Source organism: Parasteatoda tepidariorum, chromosome 7 (genome assembly GCF_043381705.1).
Source record: "Parasteatoda tepidariorum isolate YZ-2023 chromosome 7, CAS_Ptep_4.0, whole genome shotgun sequence".
NCBI classification, from domain to species: Eukaryota; Metazoa; Arthropoda; class Arachnida; order Araneae; family Theridiidae; genus Parasteatoda; species Parasteatoda tepidariorum.
The window spans coordinates 1,304,551-1,328,181 of NC_092210.1; the positions used below are offsets into that span (position 1 = coordinate 1,304,551).

Here is a 23,631-nt window from a genome sequence, read left to right on the forward strand (position 1 = left end):
TCGCTAAATCGAAATAATTTTTATTCCATTTGCATTATGTGCTAAGGTATAAATCTTATGAGACGGAATTAGATTTAAATATAAGTAGAGAAAAGATAAATAGACCGCAGGTGTAGCGGAAAATTATAAACAGCATCTTAACGGGTTATAGTTACGGTTCCGAGTGGAATAGATCGTAGATTTCAGTATTTAGAGAAAACGATCGATGTTGTGACAAAAACACGATTGCAATATTGATATCAAATATTGTCCGGGTGTGGTTCGGATATCTCTAAATTTATATTTTAAACTTATTTTTTGGAATTATAACAATTTGAAGTCATTTTTTGTCTTTTAAATGATTAATTTTGATTTAAGAACACAATAAAGTTTTAAATGATAAGTTTTACAAACAGATTTTTAATGTGAAATCGACGGGAATCGTACAATATCGTACACACAATTTCGATTTTCGCCAATATTGACAATGTCGGTCGATGTAGACTAAAGCTGTTACAATATCCCTGTGCTACTTGGGACAGACGCACAGCAAAAAGTAATGCATAAATTTCATAATAATTTTTCTTCATGATCAATAACGTGATTACCCGTGCTTCGAACTAAAATCTTAAAATAAATTCAAAACAACAGTAAAATAGAACTAAATATAAAGTTTAATTTTGAATTTTGAAGGAAAAAAAAATCAAATATTCGCACTTTAAACTTGATAGATAGAAGGGCTGGTTCACTCCTTTGAAGAAACTCTCGCTGCGCCAAACCTCCAATTTACGCCTGTGACGTCATGGTGACGCAAAGTTTGAAATTATACTTCAAAAACGGAGCGTTCGGTCTAACAAGCTGCTCTAACTAATATTGGAGCATTCCTTTTTGTGACATATTCAAAGACATTCGTTGTTTTCTATAATGATTTCCTTCAATTTTTTTAAGTGAATTACAAAAATTTTAAATTAATAACGAAATGCCAGTTAGTGCGATTGCAACTTGCAAAGATTCTGATAGAAACACAAAAGAAAAAAATATAATTTTCCACGTGTGCCCTAAAGTAAATGAACAACTATGTAAAGAATGGCTTCAACGTTGCAAACGAAAAGGCTCAGTTAATATTAAATATGCACGAATATGTAGTAAGCATTTCTTGAAAGAAGATTATGAAGATGATATAAGAAATTGTTTGCTTGGATTGCCGATTAGAATGATTTTAAAATTGCCCTACCTTTACCAAATGCTCTCCTATCTAAGGGAGGATTAATTGTCAGCAACATGAATGGATGTGTGTCAGGAATTTGAGAATATTTTTCAAAGTGTACATGGGACATCTTACAGAAAATCAAAAAGTGCCATTAAAGAACTTATAAGTGAATTAGAGGGACGATATCGCGCAGTGAATAAAACAGTAATACGCTTATTTTGTCTTTCAGAACTTTTATAAGAATTCGCCATCTAAATTGAAACCGCCTAGTTTCTTCAAAAAGAATGGCAGGCGAAAAAATTAAAAAATGGATAAAGTCAAAGAAAATAAAAACTTAAATGAAAAGTTTAAATAATTAATAGTTAAAATTCTCCGAATTTCATAGCGTAGTTTTCAATGTAGTTATTCTAAATGTTTATGATTTCTTTAAATATATTCTTTCAAATTTAAACATCAATAAACAATTGTAAAATTTCTAATATTATTATGAATCTAAATTATAATTTTGTTACAATAAGTAGCGTTTGAGGTTGTTGTTTCCTAATGATTAAGTATAAACAAATTGCCATTAACAGCATATTTTGAAATTAGGATTTTAAATTTAACCCAACTTTACAAAGTATTGTTATCGAACAATATGAAACTAAAAAAGTGTCAATATATGCATTAAACTTTTTTTTTTATAGTAAAATAATAATAAAAATAAAAATTTATAAAAACAAAAGTTTATAAAAATAAAAGTTTTTAAAAATAAAAGTTAAAAAATAAAAGTCTACTAATAAAAGTTAAAACTGAAAATTTTAAAATGAAGTATTTACAGCGTCATTTATGACGACTAGTAAAATATTTTTATTAGCTTAAAATGGTATTTAATTAAATATTTTAGCCAAGAAAATTTTTTCAAACTATGTTTTTCAAAGGAAATAATGTGTCAATCGTATAAAGTTTGAAATCTAATATAAAAAAAAATTCGAACTTATTTTTACAGAGAGAATGATGCAAAGTTTTCATAATATCTTTGCTTGCAATCTCCGAGATCTGTGTACAACGTGACGTCATGAGGAGGGAAATCGTAGCTTCAGTTCAAGAGAGGAATGAACTAGCCCTTTTATTCTCTTTAGCCCTGGATAAAAATAACAAATTCTTACTTAGACCTTAGCTTTTACTTCAAAACATCACTAATACTGCACAAAATATACATATAAAAGTTCAAGCAATTCTATAATTAACTTTTTCTTGTATTAGTGTTAGCGTAAAGAAATTTTCTCAAAATCAGCTTGCTTTACAAAATTTATTTAAAATACAAGAATCTGAAATGTAAAAAAAGTCTGACAACAAAAAAGTTGATAATTCCACAATTAATTTCTAAAAATAAATTTTAATAATCTTAAAAATATATTTTATTCACTTAAAAAAAAAAAAGGTTAAAATACTCAAAGTACTCAATACGCACTATAAACAAACAAAATTTTAGTTTTTCATTCGTTTATTTTCGGTTTCGTTCGCCAGTATACGAAAAAACAACTGTAACTCCATTTAAAAAAATTGAAGTTAAGAAATTTAAAGGGTTTTGGTGAACTAATGAACTAAAATTCAAATATGGATAAAAAAATAATCGAAATTGCTTATTTTCACCCAGTCGAATACCTTAATAAGTCATTGGCAATACTAAAGTGCAAAAAGCAACATGGAAATAAAAATAAATATTATTGAAAATTAGCTATATATAATATATAGGAAGGTTGTAACTAGTCGCAATTAGAGCAGATATGCCTAAGGCTTTAAAAAAAAATTTAAAACTATACATTTTGTGCAATACCTGACGATAATTACTCAAAAAAGACTTCAGACGATGACAAAAAAATAAATTAAGAAAAGGGAGATTAAAAAGATTTTTAAAAAAATCATCTTTTGCATATCTTTAACAGCTTCCCTGATTATCCCGAGTTAACACGGGTATGTATAGATTGCAAATGTTTATTATACCGAGTAAACTCGGGCATAGCAAACTTCGTCAACACGTTTTGTTTTATCACGCTTTTATCCGGCAGGAAGCAAAACAAAAAAAACAATAATAATCTGCTGTGATTGGAAGTTTGCCAATTTTTGTTTGGGAGTTTTGCTATTTGTGGGACTGCAGGCGTGTTTTGTACAATTGTATAAACGATGGTTGATGAATTTGCATAGAAATAAAATTCATGTATTAATTTACATAGAAAAAAAAATGGCGTTCGCGAGCAAAAGTGAAAGTAATGTAGATGATTTTTCAGATTATGAAGATGTGAACATATGCAAAGACTAATATTTAAATCTTTTCATTTGTCCGAGATAATTTGGATAGTAAACTGACGGTACATTAAATATATTTTACGCATAAAAAAGAATTAAAATTTCAACTTTTAACTTGTGTATTATGTTTTTTTTTTAGTTCATTGTATTTATGAATGAGATAAAAAAAATATATGGTGATTTTTTGCATTTTTTTTCTTCAAAACAATTGGTAAGGGAAGCTGTTAAGAATAGGCAGGTCTGCTATAAGAATAAATTGCATACAAAAGAAAACAAAACGCAATTACGTATATAACATTATTTATTCAATTTAACTAAATTTCGAGTCATCTGAATATGAGGCATGAGATCAAATAATTTCAGAAGAAGTTTACACTTGTAGTATGATGTATGTCCTGTTGGAAAAAATCGTTTAAATTTCCGATTTTGTTTGAAAATTATTTCGTTATCGAAATAAGAGCTATAATTTTATGTGAGAGCAATCAGTAATTAAAGCAATAATTAGCAAGGACATGTTTACAAAAAAAAAAAAAAAAAGAATTAGNAAAAAAAAAAAAAAAAGAAATAGAATAAGGAATAAGGATTGGACGTACGAAAACATATAAGAACTAGAATTCTTAATGCACAATCATAACATCTGGTTGGATATTGTCTTGAACTTTTCGTTAGCATGAAACTATTGTGAGTTAGTACTTTCAATGATCTCTAATGATTACGAAATCAGAATCAGTTCTTATTTATTAATTTACAACAATTTATGTTTTATATTTCTTTGAAATAGTTTATAGGACAGTTATATATAACTGTAAGAGCAAGAATTGTTCTTTCCAAAAACAATTTTTTTTATTTTTTATTGTTTGTAATTGCATTTAAATAATATCACATTTGAAAAACGTTAATCGTTTCAGGTTTACGTGTAAACATTGTGTAACTCCTGCATGCTTCTCAAGCATGTTATAGCCAGAATTTTCAGAAACTGGGAGCAAAATTTTTTTTCTTCTAAGAATCAGCACTGTGGGTAAATTTATACCTTAAAAGTTTCCTTCTATAATTATTTATGTATCACTAGTTAGTTTTAATGCTTAAATAAAATAAATTTACATTTTCTTTTCAAATTCTGAACTCGATATTCATTAAGATCTCCAAAACAGAAAGAAATTCGATGCATATTTCGTAGCTAAAAGTAATATAATTGATCACATCCATATGGAATAATAAAAATAATTTTCCTCCTCTCTTAAATGAATGTTTATTCTTCTTCACTCTCTTCCTCTTCTTCCTCCTCTTCTTCTTCCTCCTCCTCCTCCTCCTCTTCTTCTTCTTCTTCCTCTTCTACCGGTCTCCTAGCAACAGGCTGGGGTTGAGTGACAACCCTTTGTTGTTGTACAGATGTACTATTGGACATTACAGTAGTGGTTGTTTTAGATTCATGTATATATTCGCCTTCCAGTTGTTGTACGAGTATATGCTGTGTTCCAGGGGGCGTCCTATAGGTAGGGGGAACATTTGGTCCTGCGCGGCACCGAATATAGTCCTCAAATCGCCCCACTGTCTGTACAGGTCGTGGTGATGGTTTTCTGTTTGCTTGGTACTCGCTGTCTTTAGGTGGCCATATATCGTCGTTGCATCGCTTAGTTGGCATTGTTCTTGGAGCAAAAGCTGGTGGTCTATTTCCTAGGGCATTGGCATCTGGATTCCAGGCTTCTCCTACTTTGCCATGACCTAAAAGACCTACATCGTTCTGCATTTGGTCTTGACCTTGCTTCGGAGGTGGCCATACGAATCTTTTACCTGGTCCTCCTAAGAGAAAAGTAAATTAAATTCATTAAACACTCATTTAATTTAATAGCTCTATTCGTGTGAATTCTGTAGATGCAATCAAAATGAAAGAGCTCAGGAAGAAGAATGTGTTAGCACTGTTTTTCGAAGGAAAATAATTAAAAAAAGCCGCAGTTTAGGTGTCTTAAACTTGATGCAAAGCTGTAATTTTGAACTACTATACATACCATCTTGCCGTTAAAAGAATAATCTGGTATTTTGAATAAACAACACCAGAACCGGGAGTATAGTATCCACTCAGCTTTGAAGAACAATTTTTTTAAAAAAAAATTGTCTATTTGGCGAGATTTTGATGAAAATTATCAAAATCAATTTATATAAGGAGAGAGCCTTCGACCAAGTCAATCTTCATCTATCAAAAGGTACCTCAAAAAAGAATCAAGTTAACATGTCTTATGTACTAGTGAATTGGTTTTTAATATTTTTAGTGGTAGTTACGCCGAATTACATCCCTTCAGAGTTTTATCTCTGATAGAATTTGATGAACGAATACGACTAGTTGATTAATGCTGTTTATATTTCTTTTGCTCATTATATTTTCTTTCCTTCTTTATTTATTGGCCTGGAGTATTGCATTTACTTAACGGGATTTTTGAGCCCTATTTTGAGAGCAAATCAACTGTTCAATGTGTACCATCCATCGATGTTGGTGAGTCTCATATCACGTCTGGGTCACCAATAAGGAGGAGAGTGCTTACGACCATGTCAACCTTTATTATCTACTATATCAACCTTCATCTATCAAATGGTAACCCTAAATAGAGATAAATTACCATGTCTTATTTACTAGTAAATTGATTTTTAATATTTTTAGTGGTAGTTACGCCATAAATAATTCTAAATCTTTGCAAATTTTTGCTATCTCAAATAATGTAGCGTCTAATAACTTTTTAAATATTAAAAATCAGATCATAAACGCTTTTCCTATTCACAAAAACATAGTTTGTATTCGTATTGAACTTTTGCACGTTTTTCAGAATTAGAATAGAGGGCATTGATTAAAGATAAGCCTAACTTAACCTAACAAGTAAAGTTATCGCTGTTAGGAAATTATCATGCTATTTGCTAAAGTTTTTTTCTTCATGTTTTGACAGAGCTGTCTGAAAATTGCTTGAAGTGTCATTTTATAAACACACAATACAAGCACAAATTAAACGCAAATTACTCATTAATACGGCTTTTAAAATTCTCAATGAAAGCAGTTTTTTAAAGGAGATTTTTTAATTTTTCTTTACATTCCAAAATTTATTCCCTAAATTAAATTTTCGATAGAGGATAACTTATGTTTGTCACTATAGACATAAAATCAAACGAAATTGAAATTTATTATTTATGAAATCTTATAAATTTGGTAAGTCTATTGTAAAAACTGTGTTTCAGCTTTGAGAAGGTGGCATTCTTTCCCTTTCGATTCAAACATAATCTTTAACACTATAAACATGAACGTATGGCCCCATCGATTTGGAAATTACTTATCTGTTACTCCCTGTGCTACTACTTTTTTCAAAAGAAGGAAACTGAACTTTAAAAAGAACGCTCGGTTCAAATAGATTAATGATTTTCAGCTGTAAATAGTAAATAATTTTTCACTAGATATTTCTCTTCTTTTAACTGACAACTTTAATATTTTTCACGAAATCTACGACTTCTATGTTTCCTTGTAAGCGTTTACTATTAGAAATTTCAGTGATCATTTAGCAACAGTATGAAGAAAATTTGATGTACAGTACGAAAAAAAGTGAACATTCTGAATAACTTTTGATCCCATGATCGTATTTTCGTGTATTATGATTTAACCTAATAAATCGGTTGAATAGTTTTTGAGATATCTAATTTTAAAAAGTCGTATGTTTAAAATTTGTACTCTTCTGATAATTTTTCAACAGATTCATTTAAAATGGTAAAAAATACTTATATTTTAGTTTTCCAAATTTTTTCGACTATTACTATAAATAATAATTTAACAAAAAGAAATAATTAAAAAGTAATAAATAATTATTAAAATAATTTTTTTGCTTGGATGAAGCTGGATAAATCTTTGATAAAACTAATTTTATAATTGAGTGCATAAACTTTCAATTCCGCGCTGAAAAAGAGAAATTCATATAAAGGATTCCGAACTGTCGATCTCTTTGCTATACCTTTCAAAACAATTTGACCATTCCAGAAAATATTATCCAAAAAATATTTGGTTCCTAAGCCTGTCTAAAAAAGTATGTTTATTTAGAGAAAATACATTTTTTTAGTCTGATTTTAACATTTTGAGTCTGATTTTAACAACTTAATATATCGGTTGTCCTAATTAATTAGCCTATTTGAAGAGTTTAGTGAAAGAAGCAGGTAAGTGACATCTAGGTGATTGTGAGTTAATGAGCTTTAAACGTTATTTATTGATAATTCGCTCAATCTTTACGTTTTTAGTATATCTCTGAAGACGTAACTCAAATGTTTTGAGTTATGTCTCTATTCGACCCAAATTTTTTTATGGAGGAGGATTTAAGAATCTTTAATGGTTTTTATAGCATCTGATTTTTTTCATAAAATAATTTTTTTTCCACAAATAATTTGTTAGAAAAGCTAAAATAAGTATCCATATAAATGTCTGCAAATTTTTCACTCTTTTTGGAGAAAAAAATGAAAAATTGGAAAAATTATGTTTTGATTCTTTGTTTTCTTTGTTGTGTTTACAATTCTTTATTTTCTAAATTTGATGAAAATTTTTTTTCCACACCACTATACATGTAAATGAGTCAAAAGCGCATATGAATCGCTACTTTGTTCCATTTCTCTCGTCGTGAGATTTTTAAAATTTTGTCAAAATTACAAAAAGTTCTAAAAGTCTTATTTCTTAATTATCTGCCAATCTTTAAAATGTTTTGCTCCTACCGTTCGATGACAAACAAGTGATTTTGTACGGTTGTTCGTTCAATATTTGTTTCCTAGAGTACTTACCTTGCTCTAAAAAACTCAAACTGTGCTAATTATCTCTTTCTTCCATTGAGTACTCTTTCTTTACTAATAGATTTAGTAATATTAATAAATGATATATATTTAAATAAGACTGAAATAAGAACTTTCCCCTGTGTAACTTTCCTGCTTCTTCCACTCAGCTCTTTATTATTATTTTTTTATATCCGTCGTTGTACAGCCGACCCTATTTTGGGTTTACGGCTACTAATGTTCAACTCAGTAGCCTTGTAATTTTTAACCCAATCCAGAAGACAAGAGAAGTCCTGGATCAGTACCTCCAGAGGTTTTGATTTGTTACGGGAATATGGAGGACTTTGCGACTCGACAGATTTAACGTGCATCAGTCATCAGTTACTACGCGGGGATTCTTCGGTTGGCGAGAATCGAACCCACGATGAGCTCTTTATTTATGCTTAGGTATTAAAATTGAGTCTTAGTACATAAAACTCTGGTCATTGGATAAAAAGTTATTCAAGGCTTTTTCTTACTCACAGTATTTTTAATACGATACGCAGTTGCATCTTGTTTTCGTTAAAATTAAATCTTAATTTACCAATACTACGGGTCACTTTAAACGGAAACATGGCTTAATATTAAGGGGACCAGAAAGTTGGAGCATTCAATATTCTTTAGACTTAAAAACCGCTTTTTTCGATTCCCTTTTCGATCCTGCAATGAAAGGTTGTTGATAACGAGGGTGAATACATTATTGATTAAAAATAAAATCTTGATAACAAATATCAAATACACATTACTTTCCGGCCCCCTATTATTAAATTTTCAGCAAATTTAAGTTCAATTATGGTTCAACTTTGAACCATTTTTTCTCAGAACCATAATTTCCAATCTCTGATTGGTTTCGTGTGAAAGAATTAAAATCTTACCTTCTCGCACTATTGTAGGAGAAAAGCCTGTTTTTGGAAGATATCGTACGCTTGATGTCTGCAAAAAGAAAAAAAAAAGAATACATTTTATTATATTTTATTTTATAACCGGCGTTGAGCAGCCGACCCAATTTCAGGTTTGCAACTACTAATGTTCAACTCCGTTGGTTTGTAATTTCGAACCCAGTCCAGAAGACAAAGGAACTGGGAGAAATTTACCTTCGTGGAGGACTTTTAGACGGAACTAAACTGCGTTTGCGTTAGAGAGGAAAAACACGAAAACCTCCCACGGTTAGTCTGACGGTAAGAGAACTCTAACCCATGATCTGTCTACCAATGTGGATATATTAAGTCAGCACTGTAGTCTATGCGGAATTCGTATCTACCAGCCATCCCTGGGATTCGAATCTGGTTCACCTCATTGGGAGGTGAATGCTCTATCCCTTGAGCCAACAACAACTCTGGGAATACATTTTGTTAGAATTTTTTATGATAATATCTTTTTTTAAGTAAAGAGGCTTTGTAATTTAAAGTTATTTAGCCGATTAAAATATAAAAGCCACAGTTAAAAAGTCTTCATGAGTTCTACACTATTCTTTTTAAAACGGTTAAATAACTTCCTTGCTTAAAAATAATCTAACTTTTTTTTTAATTTGTAAAATAGCTTATTTGCCAAAATTTTTCCACAAAGGAAAAAAAGAATTAAAATTGATTAAGACGCTCAGTTTTAATTTTTGCATAATTTTCATGAAGACAGACAATGTAGTGTTGTAATATTTTTCGAATTTATGTCAAACATATTAATAATTAAATTTTTTTTTATTGTAATGAAATGCCGGATGTGAGTAGTTTTAGTTAAAATTTTTGACATTACTTAAGTATTATTCCATTTTCGCCAACATCGCAGATTTTTTAGTATCTTTCAAATTTATTTTTATATAGTAGTTGATTATACAAATCCATATTTGGCATAAATGGTCGACGACGAGATAATATTTAAGTACATATATTAAATTTAATATGTAATTGAATACAAATAATAGAGTTAATTATTTTCTAATCGTAAAAAAAATTTATTCAGAATAAATAATTCACTTTTTTTATTATAAGTTTTTTTTTAAAAATAAATATAATTTTTATTTTAATATTGAATCAATTTATTTAAAATGTGTTAATTAATATCGAGTAGGTTAATAATAATTATAGTCATTTATATTAACTATATTTATGTTAAAAAATAACTAAAATGAAGAGTTATTAACATAGTTTCTTTCTAACATTTTAAGTATAGCTGGCACTATTAGAATACATATAGTATTTTTTAAAATGATCAAATTTATTTTATTAAAACCTTAAGTTTTCCTCTGATTTGTGTGCATTCACAGGATACTGGTTAACGAAAACAAAAAACTAGTATCCTGTGAAAGCAATTTTGTTCTGAGGTTGTGAGTCCGACGTCAAAATTAAATATCACCATTTATTTATTTATATATAATTTTTAAACATTTTCTAATTTCATTGAAAAAATAGTAAATATTTTAATTACTAGATGGAGCCATCAGAATACATATACGTAGAAAATAACAATCGTGGCCATCTGAATACAAGTAATACTAATGTTCGAGCGGGAATAAATAAGTCCATCAAAACGTCACCCTACATAACATTTCTTATTAGCAGCAGCAACTGTACAACTCAACTCAAGGTTTCTACTAGTTTCACAATTATATATTAATTACATCATAGTATGTGACGTCATAACATACGTCAGAATAACAAATTTCATAAAGGTTGCCATCCTTAAAAACTAATATTAAAAATAATAATTGTTGCCATACTCAAAAAACTAATAAAATAAATAATAAACAGAAACCGAAGTTAAAATCAAAATTAGCGAGCGGGTAGAAATAAGCTGACTTCCATTTACGAAAAATTTTCGTTTTCCACCCGGTCAGAAATAAACACCCCTTGACTTTCCATGATGACATCACTTCCGCCTTTTATATCTCGCCGTCTAATACTTCTGTTAATTTTTACTTACAATTTTTTAATTATTTTTTTTTCTTATTTTATTATAAAAGATACATTATATTGCTTTTAAAAGTATTTTTTATTGTATTTATAAGTATTTTTGTATTGTTTAATGTATGTTTATTTAATGAAATAAAAATGAAGTTAAATTATGAAAAAAACTTTCATACTTAAACATTTAAGAAATTTCTGTTCATAGAGGTCAAGTAACATTTTGATCAAGAATTTTTTTATGTTGAGATCAATTCGTGTAAAATTTTTTATATAGACTAATTTATAAGGGTGACTAGAATTTGAAAAAATTTAAAAAGTGGCAGAAAAATTGGTGGAAGAAAATCAGTTTAACTAGTTTTTATGTATCAAAAAGTATGTTACTGTGAATGACCGAAATAGGTGGTTCTTGACATCCAACGGTGAATGTTAACAATCAAATAGTAGCTTTGGTGAATGTTCGAAATATATACTAGGTCTAGTTAAGTGCCAATGCTCGGTATACCCTACATCAATGTTTTTTATATGTCAATTGCCAGTGCCCAGTATGCATTTAACCGGTACTCCGAACACTGATGTTTCTCCTAATCTATCCTCACCAGACATTAAAATATCGAATAAATATAATAGTATCAGAGAATAAACTAATATTAAATCGGATATAACAAATATATCGGACATTCACCAAAGCGACTATGTGATTGTTGACATTCACCTGTGAGTGTTTTCTAGTTAAAAGAAATCTACATGCAGATGTGTCAAATTTTTCGGAAATTTTCTTCTTGTGGTAAAGCTCGTTTTAATGTAATTCTTTGTTTTATAAATTTTATTTAAACTTACCATCCACATCACTACACGTAAATGATTCATGAGTTCATGTGAATTGTTCTGCCAAGGTGAAGCTCTTAAAATGTTATAATAGGACCATAAATTCTGAAAACTTAAGTTTCTACCACTCTATAAAATATTTTTCAAAATGCATAGTAGTTGGCAGCTCAGTATATGTCAAAACTAAATCTAAAAGATTTCAAGCCACTGTAACAATTTATTTTTCATTTTTCCGGATAGTAGAAATCCTGCTTCGAGTAAGAATCTTTTCTACACGAAAAGTTTATTTTTTTTTTCAAATCAATAATATCAATTAATAATGAATCATTCGTGAATAATGATTGATCAGTCAATCAATAGGGAATGAAATAGTTTTTTTATACTTACTCTTGGTGGCCATACATCATCCCTTCGTCTTATGGGTACGAGTGTTGGAGATTCAACAGGACTGTACTCTTCCCCGTCACTCATACTTATATTCTATTCTGCGCGCTAAAATAATTCGCTGGAACCTTTTCGTTTATTCTCCCCCAAATACGCAACCTGTTCCTGTGAAAAAAACAAGGAAGTTAAAAAATATAACATACAATTTTTAGAATCAAATTACCTTGAGTATCATTATTATTTTTTCTATTTTAAGTAGTAAATAAACTGAAACAAACAGGTATTTTTTTCTTCGTTATTTGTATATATGTTACCAGAAAAGTAGGATATTCGGCATTGTTAAGAAATCGGCAACAAATAGTTCGAGAGCCATGAATGACGGTTTAAATCATTGTTATATTATGACTTTTCAGTAGTTTAACAGTACTGATAAATTAACTGCGAGATTGACAAACAAATTCTGACGCATATCCATCTACATGACGAATTTTCGTTAATCAAAACAAGCTCAGCTTACTCCCCACTTAACCGACGCGCAACACTATCTAGAGTTGCAATTTAAGAAAAAAAATAGAAATTGCAACAGTGAGAAAGTAAATAGGAACAGTGGAAAAGTAAGTAAATAAAAAATGTGACGTCATGCATTTTAAAAAATTTCAAAAAAGTCGGATATGCAAAATTCAATTTCTCAAAAACTATTTGGCCTAATTTGCTTTGTATTCTGCTATGTTAAATTATATTCTTTAAAATAATGCAAAAAATTTTATACCTTACAGTTTTTTTTTACTATTATTTAATAAAATAATTAAAAATAACAAATATTTACTAAAATTTATTTTTTGCATGGAATTACTTTTGGACAAACGAGTTTTATAATTGCGTGCAAAAAATTTTCAATTTGCTTTAAAAGTTTCCGAGATATAGCGAAATACGAAAAAATTAAATTAACATTAAGGGGTGCAAACTTTCAACCTCTCTCCTGATCAAATCGATCCCCCTTTAGGATTATATTTCCCAGATTGCGGCTATTTTGGAGGTTAGAAATCCGTCGAAAAAAAGATATGGTTTATTCAGAGAAAGTACGTTTTTGTTTCTGGTTTCGTAACTTAAATTATCGTCTGCACTTATTTATAAGCATATTTGAGATCCCTCCCTTGAGCCATGAAGGTTGAGTCCTAGAACGTGAGGTTCCAATCATTAGATCAAAAGTTATCAAGGGTGGTCCGTTTATTTTTTTACACATAAAATAATTTTTTTTAAGGCATGCTTAAAAAAGTAGTACTTAAAATTTCTTATTCCCTTTATTATTTATCTTCAGTAATTATATGCCATGGTGCTGGTAATGTTAATGTTAACTATTTGAGCCGTGATGGCTCAGGGGATAGAGCATTCGCCTTCCAATGAGGTGAACCGGGTTCGAATCCCAATCGATACGAATTCCACATCCGGCTTGCACCGACCACAGCACTGATGAGAAATAACCTCAATGGTAGACGAATCATGGGCTAGAGTCCCCTTGCCGTCGGACTAACCGAGGGAGGTTTTCGTGGTTTTCCTCTCTAACGCAAATTCGGGTTAGTCCCATCAAAAAGTCTTCCTCGAAGGCAAATTTCTCCCAATGCTTGATACAGGAGTTCCCTTGTCTTCTGGATTGGGCTCAAAATGACAAGGCTACGTAGTTAAACATTAGCAGTCGTAAACCCAAAACATTGGGTCGGCGCTGTTCAACGAAGGTTATAATAAAAAAAATTTAAACTATTTTTTGTCGAGAATGCATCTTTCATTGACACAAATAGTTAACATTGACAAAACACACAGATGTTAGATTCTATCGCGACAAGAGAATGAACACCCCCTATTTTTATTTCTTCATTCACTAACCAGATAGCTATTAGTCGTAGTTTTAGAACTAATGCCAACCTGATATATAGGGCAAGGTCGGAAAATCACGGGCAGCTGTTTACATTACTAAACTTTAAGAAGAAAAAAAAGCAGTCAGGGTTTCGGATGCCTTTTAATACAGCTATGTTTAGCGTCTACTTTTGGCGAGATTTTTTTCCCCTATTCGCGAAGTCCAGACAGTTTAGCGTTAACTCTCCTCATTGGATCATTAACGCTGTCAACGTCCATAAACACTGGAATGCGTGGAAATCTGACATAAACGAGTTATACTTTAAGTTACTAAAAGAATCAGACTGGAGGGAATTTCCAAATTTTGCAAACATGTATCTTTTTTTTTTATGACTGTTTCTTTAAGACCGGATATAAAAAAAGTAGAATTATTTTTCTTATGATAACTATAAGTAGTACTTATTTTTCTCAAAAGCTCTAACGTAAAAAAAATGGCAGGAAAATTATTTCCTTATGAGAGTATTTATCTAGGAAATTAACGATAGTCGATAACCACTAGAATACACTGTTAATTTAAAATAATTATTAAATTAAAATTATCAATTTAAATTTTTAAATAATTAAAATTATTAAATTTAAAATTATTAATTTAAGCTGCAGTGAATTTTTAAAAAATTATAAAAAGGAATTGTTTACTTAGTTTGAAATAACATGTAAATAAATGTATTATCACTTCTTACGCATTGGATTACTATTTAACTCGCACAACTGGATATCTGCAAGAGACGTCAGGCGTGGATAAATCGTGGTATTTGTTTCTGTCCCGATTCAGCAGCCAATCAGTTTCGACATAATTGTGTGACGTTTATTGTAGGCATCTAATTAAATGTGATCCGAAAATAGATTCAGTTTGGTAATAAACCAAAATTAATAACTTAACGTTAATATGCAAGGCACAATCAAGTGATTAGGCACAACCATGTGATTTCAGCGGTATTCTTCTTCTGGAGTTGCAAGTACCCAATTTTGTCCCCAACGGGGTTTGTAATAAGCTTAATAAACGAAAAGTTTTAACAATTTCGATGTAGACATGTTGCAAAGTATTATTACCTTTAATTTTCAAAACATTATTATGTTGTATTTATTTTTATACACTTGAAGATATGATGATTATGGAGGTTTAATATTATATTAATCAGCGTTCAATTAAAGTTCATGTCTCAAGGATCATAAATATTATCAAACGAATAATATATTTAATAAATAATTTTTTTAATCTAAGATTGAATTAACGTGAGAGACCTTCAACAATTTACTCGTGTGGTAGCCTAGTATGAAAGAATAGTCACAATACCCCTCATCCATGTCGTAAAAGGCGACTAAAATGGGTTTTCAGTGTATGGGTAGCACCTTACCCCTGGGGATTATATCAGGGGACTCCAAGTTGGGGCTTAGGGTTGACACCTCTATCCTGCAAAAACTTCTTGTTACGAAATCCTTTGAAGAAAAATTTCGGAAGACCTCATGGAAACGATTTAAAAAACGAAATTTAGAAGCTGAAATCTTTTTAATTTACAGATTTAGAAAAACAAAGTTCTTGATTTACAAAACTCTTGACAAATGCTTCTGAAGCTTGGACAGAACTGGAGGAAAATTGTATCGCAAATACTTGAGAGAAAGATTTTGCGGAGTATACTGGGTGGTGTAAATGAAAACAATTACTGGAGTAGGAGATTTAAGTTTGAACTGTGGAAGATTTATAAACAACCTGATATTATTAAATATATAAAGATAAATAGAATGAATTGGATGGTCCACGTGATTAGACAACGTAATAAAAAAAGTATATTTCTTTTTAGACACAGTGGAATAAGAAAGCGGAAAAGGCCGCTGCTGAGATGGGCTGAATCGGTGGAGTCTTCAATCAGTGAAAAGAATTAGAGATCAGAGATAAGTCGTTATGGAGAAATCTTCAGAGGAAGGCTCACGTTGGACTTTCTGGCCAATTATGATGATGATGACCTTCAACAATTTATTCTATTTTGGTTTCCAGTCTGAAACATTTCAGAATTCTTCGTTTGTAAGTTTATTTTCGTGAATTTTGCTTTTAATTTGTGTATAGCCTGAAGAACAAAAGCGCATATGCACATACATACCTCTAATCACATTTGTTCCAATAAAGTGAATAAGTTATGAAGAAAAAGAAAAATTGAAGTTAATCAGATATGAAAGCTAACATGTCTCACTTTATCTGCAACTGTCACTTCGAATGAACTATGAATAAATGCCGGGAACTATTCCAAAACCTGACATATTACCAGACAAATGTTAGTGTATCTAAAATAAATGATATCCTTTGTACCAACAAGTGCTTTCTGTCCATCAAGTTCAGGAGGAACAAGAAAAGAGGAAAAGAAGAATCATCCGCATGTCCATTTATAAAATAAGTTTATCTATATAAAGATATTTGTCTCTGAAATAAGCACAATAAAAAATGGGATTTCAATTGCTGCTACTGTTCAACCTGCAAAAAAAAAAAAAAAAAAAAAAAAAAAAAAAAAAAAAAAAAAAAAAAAAAAAAAAANAAAAAAAAAAAAAAAAAGAATACGAAGTTTTTCTTCATGCTAATACTTTACTCTCATCTGCTAACAAAAAACTAAAATTTTGAGCAACTTGTTTCTTTACACTTACCTACATTATTTCCTCGAAAAAAAGTGCTAAAACAAATTCATAGAAGCCAATTCACGGACCTGGTGCCCAGTTCCAGAACACTACTATGACTGTGAAGTAAGCAGAGTATTGTTTCAAAACCAGCTTATCTTGTTTTCAATTATATTTATTGATATTCTGGGCAGGATGAAAATTTTGAATTTGTCGAATAAAATTTCTACTTTACCAAATCATAAAATAATATTTGCATGATACTAGCAATAAACTAGTTCATTAATTTAATAAACAACGTCAACCACAAAAAAAGAAATTCTTAAGATTTTTCAGAAGTAGTTGTGTTTTTCGGAGATTCAAGCTTTAAACAATGACAGAAAATCAGATTTTCATTTAGAAATATACATCTTTGAAGAAAATTGACTAAAAAACAAACAAACATTTTTCAAAAAAATATGTATCTGCTAAAATAACGCAAAGAACATTCATTCAAGAATTTGTTTGAATTTTCTAATTTTTCATTTCGATATGTTTTCAGTAATTAGCAAAAATATAATTCCATAGAAATGCAATAGACTTTAACTTTGTAAAGAAAAATTGTTTTAAGTGTTCTCAGAAGTATTTCAAACTAAACAAAGGATAAGAATATAAAATCAAGAAACTGAAGAGTTTATATTAAAAATTTTTCATTTTATTTGAATTTTCTGTTCTATAAAGATTCGGTAATTAGGGAAAATGAAGAGATAGCAATGTATGTTTTCATTCTCAATAAAAAGAATTTTTTTTAAGAGTCCTCGGAAATATCTGGAATCTTCTTAGAACAAAATGTTTCATCGAAATTCCAGTAGCTGTAGTCACTAAAAACGAACGATGAAATGGAGCGAGGGGGTCGTTCTCTTTCTGCTTTAAAATTGCATTATTTTATTGCACTCATCTCATCCGAGATGCTGAGTTGTTGTGCTATAACTAGGTGGTCGCTATATATAGCAGCATTGACTAGCGATGTTTATATTTCTCTGTGGGAGACGGTAGAGGGAAAAGTTGGCAAGCTTCGTTTTCATTGTGTCGGATTCGTGGCTAATTAGTTTCGTTGCTAAACATAATAGAAAATGCATACTGTAAAATTTAGAAACAATAGAATATCGGTATTGTTACTAGTAAAGAACTGTGCCTAACTTTATCCTCTTTAATAGCTGATTTAATGCTTCAAAATTATTAATTTAATAGTGTTCATTAAAGCTTCGTAAAAATTATAATTATTGCCGAATACCTGCTATCTAGTTTATTTGCTAAACAAAAAAAGAAAACGCATATTGGGAAATCTTTAGACAATCATAATGATTGCTTTTGTTACTAATAAATTGCTTTCAAACAACTATACCTAAATTTCGGAATTATCCTTTTTAACAGTTGATTTAATGTTATTAATTCAATTCTTTTATGTTATTAATTCAATTCTTTTATGTTATTAATTCAAAATTGTTAATTTAGTATTGTTCATTAAAGCATCGTAAAAATTATAATTATTGCTGAATGCCTGCTAACTGGTTACGTTGCTAAGCATAAAAGAATATGCTTACTTCAAAATTTCGAAGCAATGGTAATTATCGTTATTGTAATAAATTGCTTTCAAACAACTGTGCCCTGCCTGTGAATTATCCTTTTTTTAAAAGCCCGTTTGATGTTATTAATTTAAAATTGTTAATTTAATATTGTTTATAAAAGCATTATAAAAATTATAATTATTATTGAATACCTGCTAATTAGTTCCGTTGCTAAGCATAAAGGAAAATGCTTACTTTAAAATTTCGAAGCAATAGTGATAATTAATACAGTTCATTAGATTTATATAGATTATTTATATAGTTGATTATTAATATAGATTTGCTATCACTTTAAATTTGACATAGCTAATCTTATTTTATTTTATAACCGATTTTACTTCTTTTCTTTTCTTTTATTTTAACAGCCGACCCAATTTTGGGTTTACTTATATCCAATGCTCAACTCCGTAGCCTTGTAATTTTGAATCTAATCCAAAAAACAAGAGAACACCTGGATCAAGTATGAGGAGAAATTTAAATTCGTGCAAGCCTTTTTGATGGAACAAACCCGCATTTACGTTACAGGGAGAGGAAAACCACGAAAACCTCCCTAGATTATCGTGATAAAAGGCGGACTCTAACCCAGGATCCGTCCATCACTGAGAATATTTTACGTCAGCACTGTGGTCAGTGCAAGCTGGATGCGGAATTCGAATCAACCAGCCATCGTTTGGGTTCAAACCCGGCTCACCTCATTAGAATGCTCTCTCCCCTGAGACAACACTGCTTGACATAACTTATTCACATTAATTTTGAGTATACTTGCATGATTTCTATTTGAAATTTGGTAATGATAAATAATAAAAGGCAAAGGAATTTTATCCCCACGCTTTAATAAAACTATAATAAAATAGTTCTGACACCACTCTTGTTCTTCTTACACAGATTATAGAAACTGCAGCACCTAGAAATAGCACCTTTTATTAAACTCTTTATTTGTCACTACTTTATATTTTTTTTCCGGTTGTGGCCAACCCTGGTTGAGAGTTTATCAATTTGAACGAAAGCTTTGGCAGTACAAATTTGTCGAAAATGCTATACCGTTAATTCAAAAAACATGTAAATGTATATTATAAATAACATCTCACCGAACGTTTAAAGTTTTTGAAATTAAGACAAAGAAAGAATATTTTAAGAAATATTATTTCAATTGGAAAACTTAGATTACGACGCATAAACAGTTTCTTTTAAAAGATGTAAATAAACGACCAGATAATTATGTTATAACCGTCTTAAACGCTGGCAACGGTTTTTTTTTCTTTTTTTCTTTATGAAAACTGATTGCTTAGTTGTCATTTTATTATCACTGTAAACATTATGGAGGGGGGTGGGTTAACACATCTCAAGTTTAACAGTCCTGAATATTTAACCGTTCTTCATAATTTCCTCAGTGAAAGTACACTTGTCGATGAATATTTATTTTATTTTATTATTATTTTACCTCTCTCTTCATGCTAAATCTTTGTAGTTCCCATAACGCTATTTTAAATAATGTAAGCTAAATAATTAAAAAGAAATGCTGTATTATATTTTTATTCAATAGCTAACAGTCATAAAATAATGTAATTATAATTCAGGATGAAAAATTTTAAATTTCAGAAACGAAAAGAATCTTTGCAGCTGTGTGACCATGGAAAACCGAATAATAAAAGTTCATTCAATTTAAATCCAAATTATATACTTAAAGATTTTGCATATGGTTAGGAGGATGCTCCAACACCCGTTGATTGCCTATCATTCATACTTGTTTATAAAAATACTTTAAGTTCCAATAACATTCAAAGAAACTGGAATACAGGCCAAATTATTGGACCCACTATAAGATTATATGTTAAATATTAATTATGCTATACAGCTTTATTGTTTTCACGAGACTGAAATGGGTTTGCACTTGTTTACGTTCGTGTATCAATTGGTTTAATTAGACGATAAATGAAAATTCCCCGATTGGATAAATTAGACGATATACTACATAAATATGGATTATTTATTATATCACGTATTATATTAGTATATTATAAAAATTGGACCAAATTACTAGAAGCAATGTAGCTTTTTAATAATTAAACTTTCTACACATGTTTATATGCAATACTTTTATATTTAAATACGCATGTTATGGGTTTATATGCAGGAGATTTTTTTATATACTTTCTTTTTGTATTTATTTTTAATGTATTGCATTACAATGTTAACCCCAATTGATACACGAACGTAAACAAGTGCAAACCACGTAAAAACAATATAGATGTATAGTATCAACTGATAATTAAGATTTTACATAGAATCTTATAGTGTGTCTAATCATTTGGTCAGGGACTGTAATTCCTTTAAAAAATAAATATGCAGTTTGATCACAAAGTTTATTCAAATAACGACATTTGCTTCTTCATTCTAAACCCTCTTGAATTCGTGATCAAGCAATTGGAGCATACATTTTAATTCTAAAATATCAAAAAGAAGACTTATTACAGATGTGAAAGGTAAATAAATACTCACGGAAAGTTTAGAGGCTGCGGAAGATGAGGAGAGGGCGATAAAGAGAGAGAGAGAAGAAAGTAAGTCGCTCTGTGGAGATGCTGGAAGTTGCTATTTCGATCTCGAATGATGACGGCCGCCTTCTTGCTTTTTAGAATTTGCAAGGCTATCCAAGGCGTCTTCTGGGGGGACATTCACAAATTGCCACACTACAGGACGTTTACGGATTTTAACACCTGTCATTCTACAGTCCCTGGCCAATTTATTAGACATAGAATGTAAGATTATCAGGAGATCTCATTCATCATTGTTTTTACGCGGCTGAAACCGCTTTGCACTTCCTTATGTTCGTGTATCAATGGGTTAAATTAGACGACATATAATATAAATTAAACGATAGGATAAATTAGATGATATATTATATAAACATAGAATATTTATTATATCATGTTAGTATATTATAATATTTACACCAAATTATTAGACTCACTGTAGTGTTTTAATAATGGCACGTTTTTCACGAGTTTATAGGCAATATTTTAATATTTAAACATACATGTAATGGGTTTTTATTAAGGAGTTTTCTTATATACTCCTTATTTATAACGTATTGCAATTACAATGTTAACCTCATGATGCATGAACATAAACTAGTATAAATGGGTTTCAGCCGCGTAAAAATAATAATGCTGTATAGTATCACCTTCTAATTTTACATAAAACCGTACAGTGAGTCTAATAATTTGGATGATTTTCTAAGATTTTGCAATGATGTGAAAAGTTATATGACGAGTAGTGGTTCATTAACGTTTAAAGAAAAGCTATATTTTCTTATATTAGCTCCCACTTATGATACTGTAATACAGTATATCGATTTCGATTTTTCTCCTTTTAACGCTTTCAACACACTATTATACATATACTTACATTGTAACTTATAGGACAGCATTGTGGGCCCCCCTATTAAGCCTATAATTATTTCCTCTAGTAAGGTACACTAACACCCGGTAATATAATACCTCGTCCAATATGAATATTATGGGACAAGATTAAGGGGAAATATAGGGCCATGTTATAACACAGAATATTGACTTCGAATTTCCTCATTTTAACGCTATTCAACACACTAATATATATATACATACATGGTAACTTATAGGACACAATAGTGTACCCCCTAATAAGCCTATAATTATTTCCTCTGGTAGGGTACACTAATACCCGTTAATATAATACGTGGTCCAATTTGAATATTATGGGTCAATATTAAGGGGAGATATGGGGCCATGTTTTAATACATAATATTGATTCCGAATTTCCTCATTTAAAGGCTATTGTTTATATACATAGGGGAGAAGGGGGCACAAGTGAACATGGTATGCTTTACCAATATGATTTGAAATAAAAAATCTTGAAAAATTTTCAATTGATACCAGTACTAGTCTTAACTCTTTGCTAAACTTTCAGAGCAATGAGAAATTTTGTTGTTCTATTCTGACAATTTCTTTGTATCAGCTGGTGTTGTATATATTTTAATCGCTCACTTCTTCAAGTGAAAGCATAGTATAAATCAACTAATAAGCTAAAATTAACTATTGCAGACCATTATATGAACATTTAGGTAAGTTTATGACAATTATTCTTTTTTAATTCTCAATTAAAAATTCTTTATTTTTCAAGTTAGGTTTAAGAAGGAAGATGGGGCACTTGTGAACAAAACATCTGGGGCAGTTGTGAACAGTTCACATGTGCCCCTACATAGTATTAAGATTATTATCCTCATGATATTATGCGTTTGAAAAATATATATGCATTTAAAATTATTATTATTTAATTTTCCATAATTAATTTATAAATTTTTTCCTTAAATTTTTTTTTTTATTAAATGGTTGATCGCTCATCACGCATATTAACTCATACACCTGAGAAAGATGGAATTGCTAAAGCTACAAATGAAAAGAAAGAAAAAATGAAAAAGAAAGCATGAAAGAGTATTAGAGAAGAAAGAAAAAGGCCCATTACAACTCCTGAGGAACATGAAGTTGCGAAAAACCTAACAGCGGAAAAATTATTGTATAGCTGAAAAATTATTTTCTTACTGACAGTACTGTTGTACAGTCCGCAAAAAAAAAAAAACGAATCACACTGAATAACTTTCGTTCTAATGATCGGATTTCACAAACTAAGTGTCAATCTTAATGGTTCCTGGGGGTGACCTCAAATATGCTAATTAATCAGCGCTAACTATTAATTAAGTTACGAAATCAGACACAAAAACGTACTTTCTCTGAATAAACATGCATTTTTTTTTACATATTTGGATTTCTTATCTTCAAAATATAGGGGGTAGCCGCAATCTGGGAAATGTGGTCCCCATAGTTTGGTCAGGAGAGCGATTCAAAGTTCGTACCCCTTAATGTTAATTTCGCTTTTGCGTTTTCAGTCATATTTTCGAAACTAATGAAGCAATTCAAAAAAATTTGCACCGACTCATAAAACTCATTTACCCAAAGATAATTTCATGCAAAAAATAATTTTTAATAATTATTTATATTTTTTATTATTTAATTAAAGTGAGGATGAAAAATATTGAATTATAAGGTATGAATTTTTTTTATAAATTAAAATC

General features: G+C 30.0%; 1 protein-coding gene across 1 annotated transcript; it reads right to left on the reverse strand.

The window, feature by feature from the left end:
* Positions 1–3,761: 3,761 nt before the first annotated feature.
* LOC107442324 (chromo domain-containing protein cec-1) lies at positions 3,762–21,175 on the reverse strand. Its single transcript, XM_016055860.2, has 4 exons — positions 21,024–21,175; positions 12,409–12,570; positions 9,172–9,229; positions 3,762–5,278 (listed from the first exon to the last, which is right to left on the reverse strand). The coding sequence occupies exons 2-4, from the start codon at positions 12,490–12,492 to the stop codon at positions 4,728–4,730; spliced, it is 693 nt and encodes a 230-aa protein (XP_015911346.1). The 5' UTR covers positions 12,493–12,570; positions 21,024–21,175; the 3' UTR covers positions 3,762–4,727.
* Positions 21,176–23,631: the final 2,456 nt, after the last annotated feature.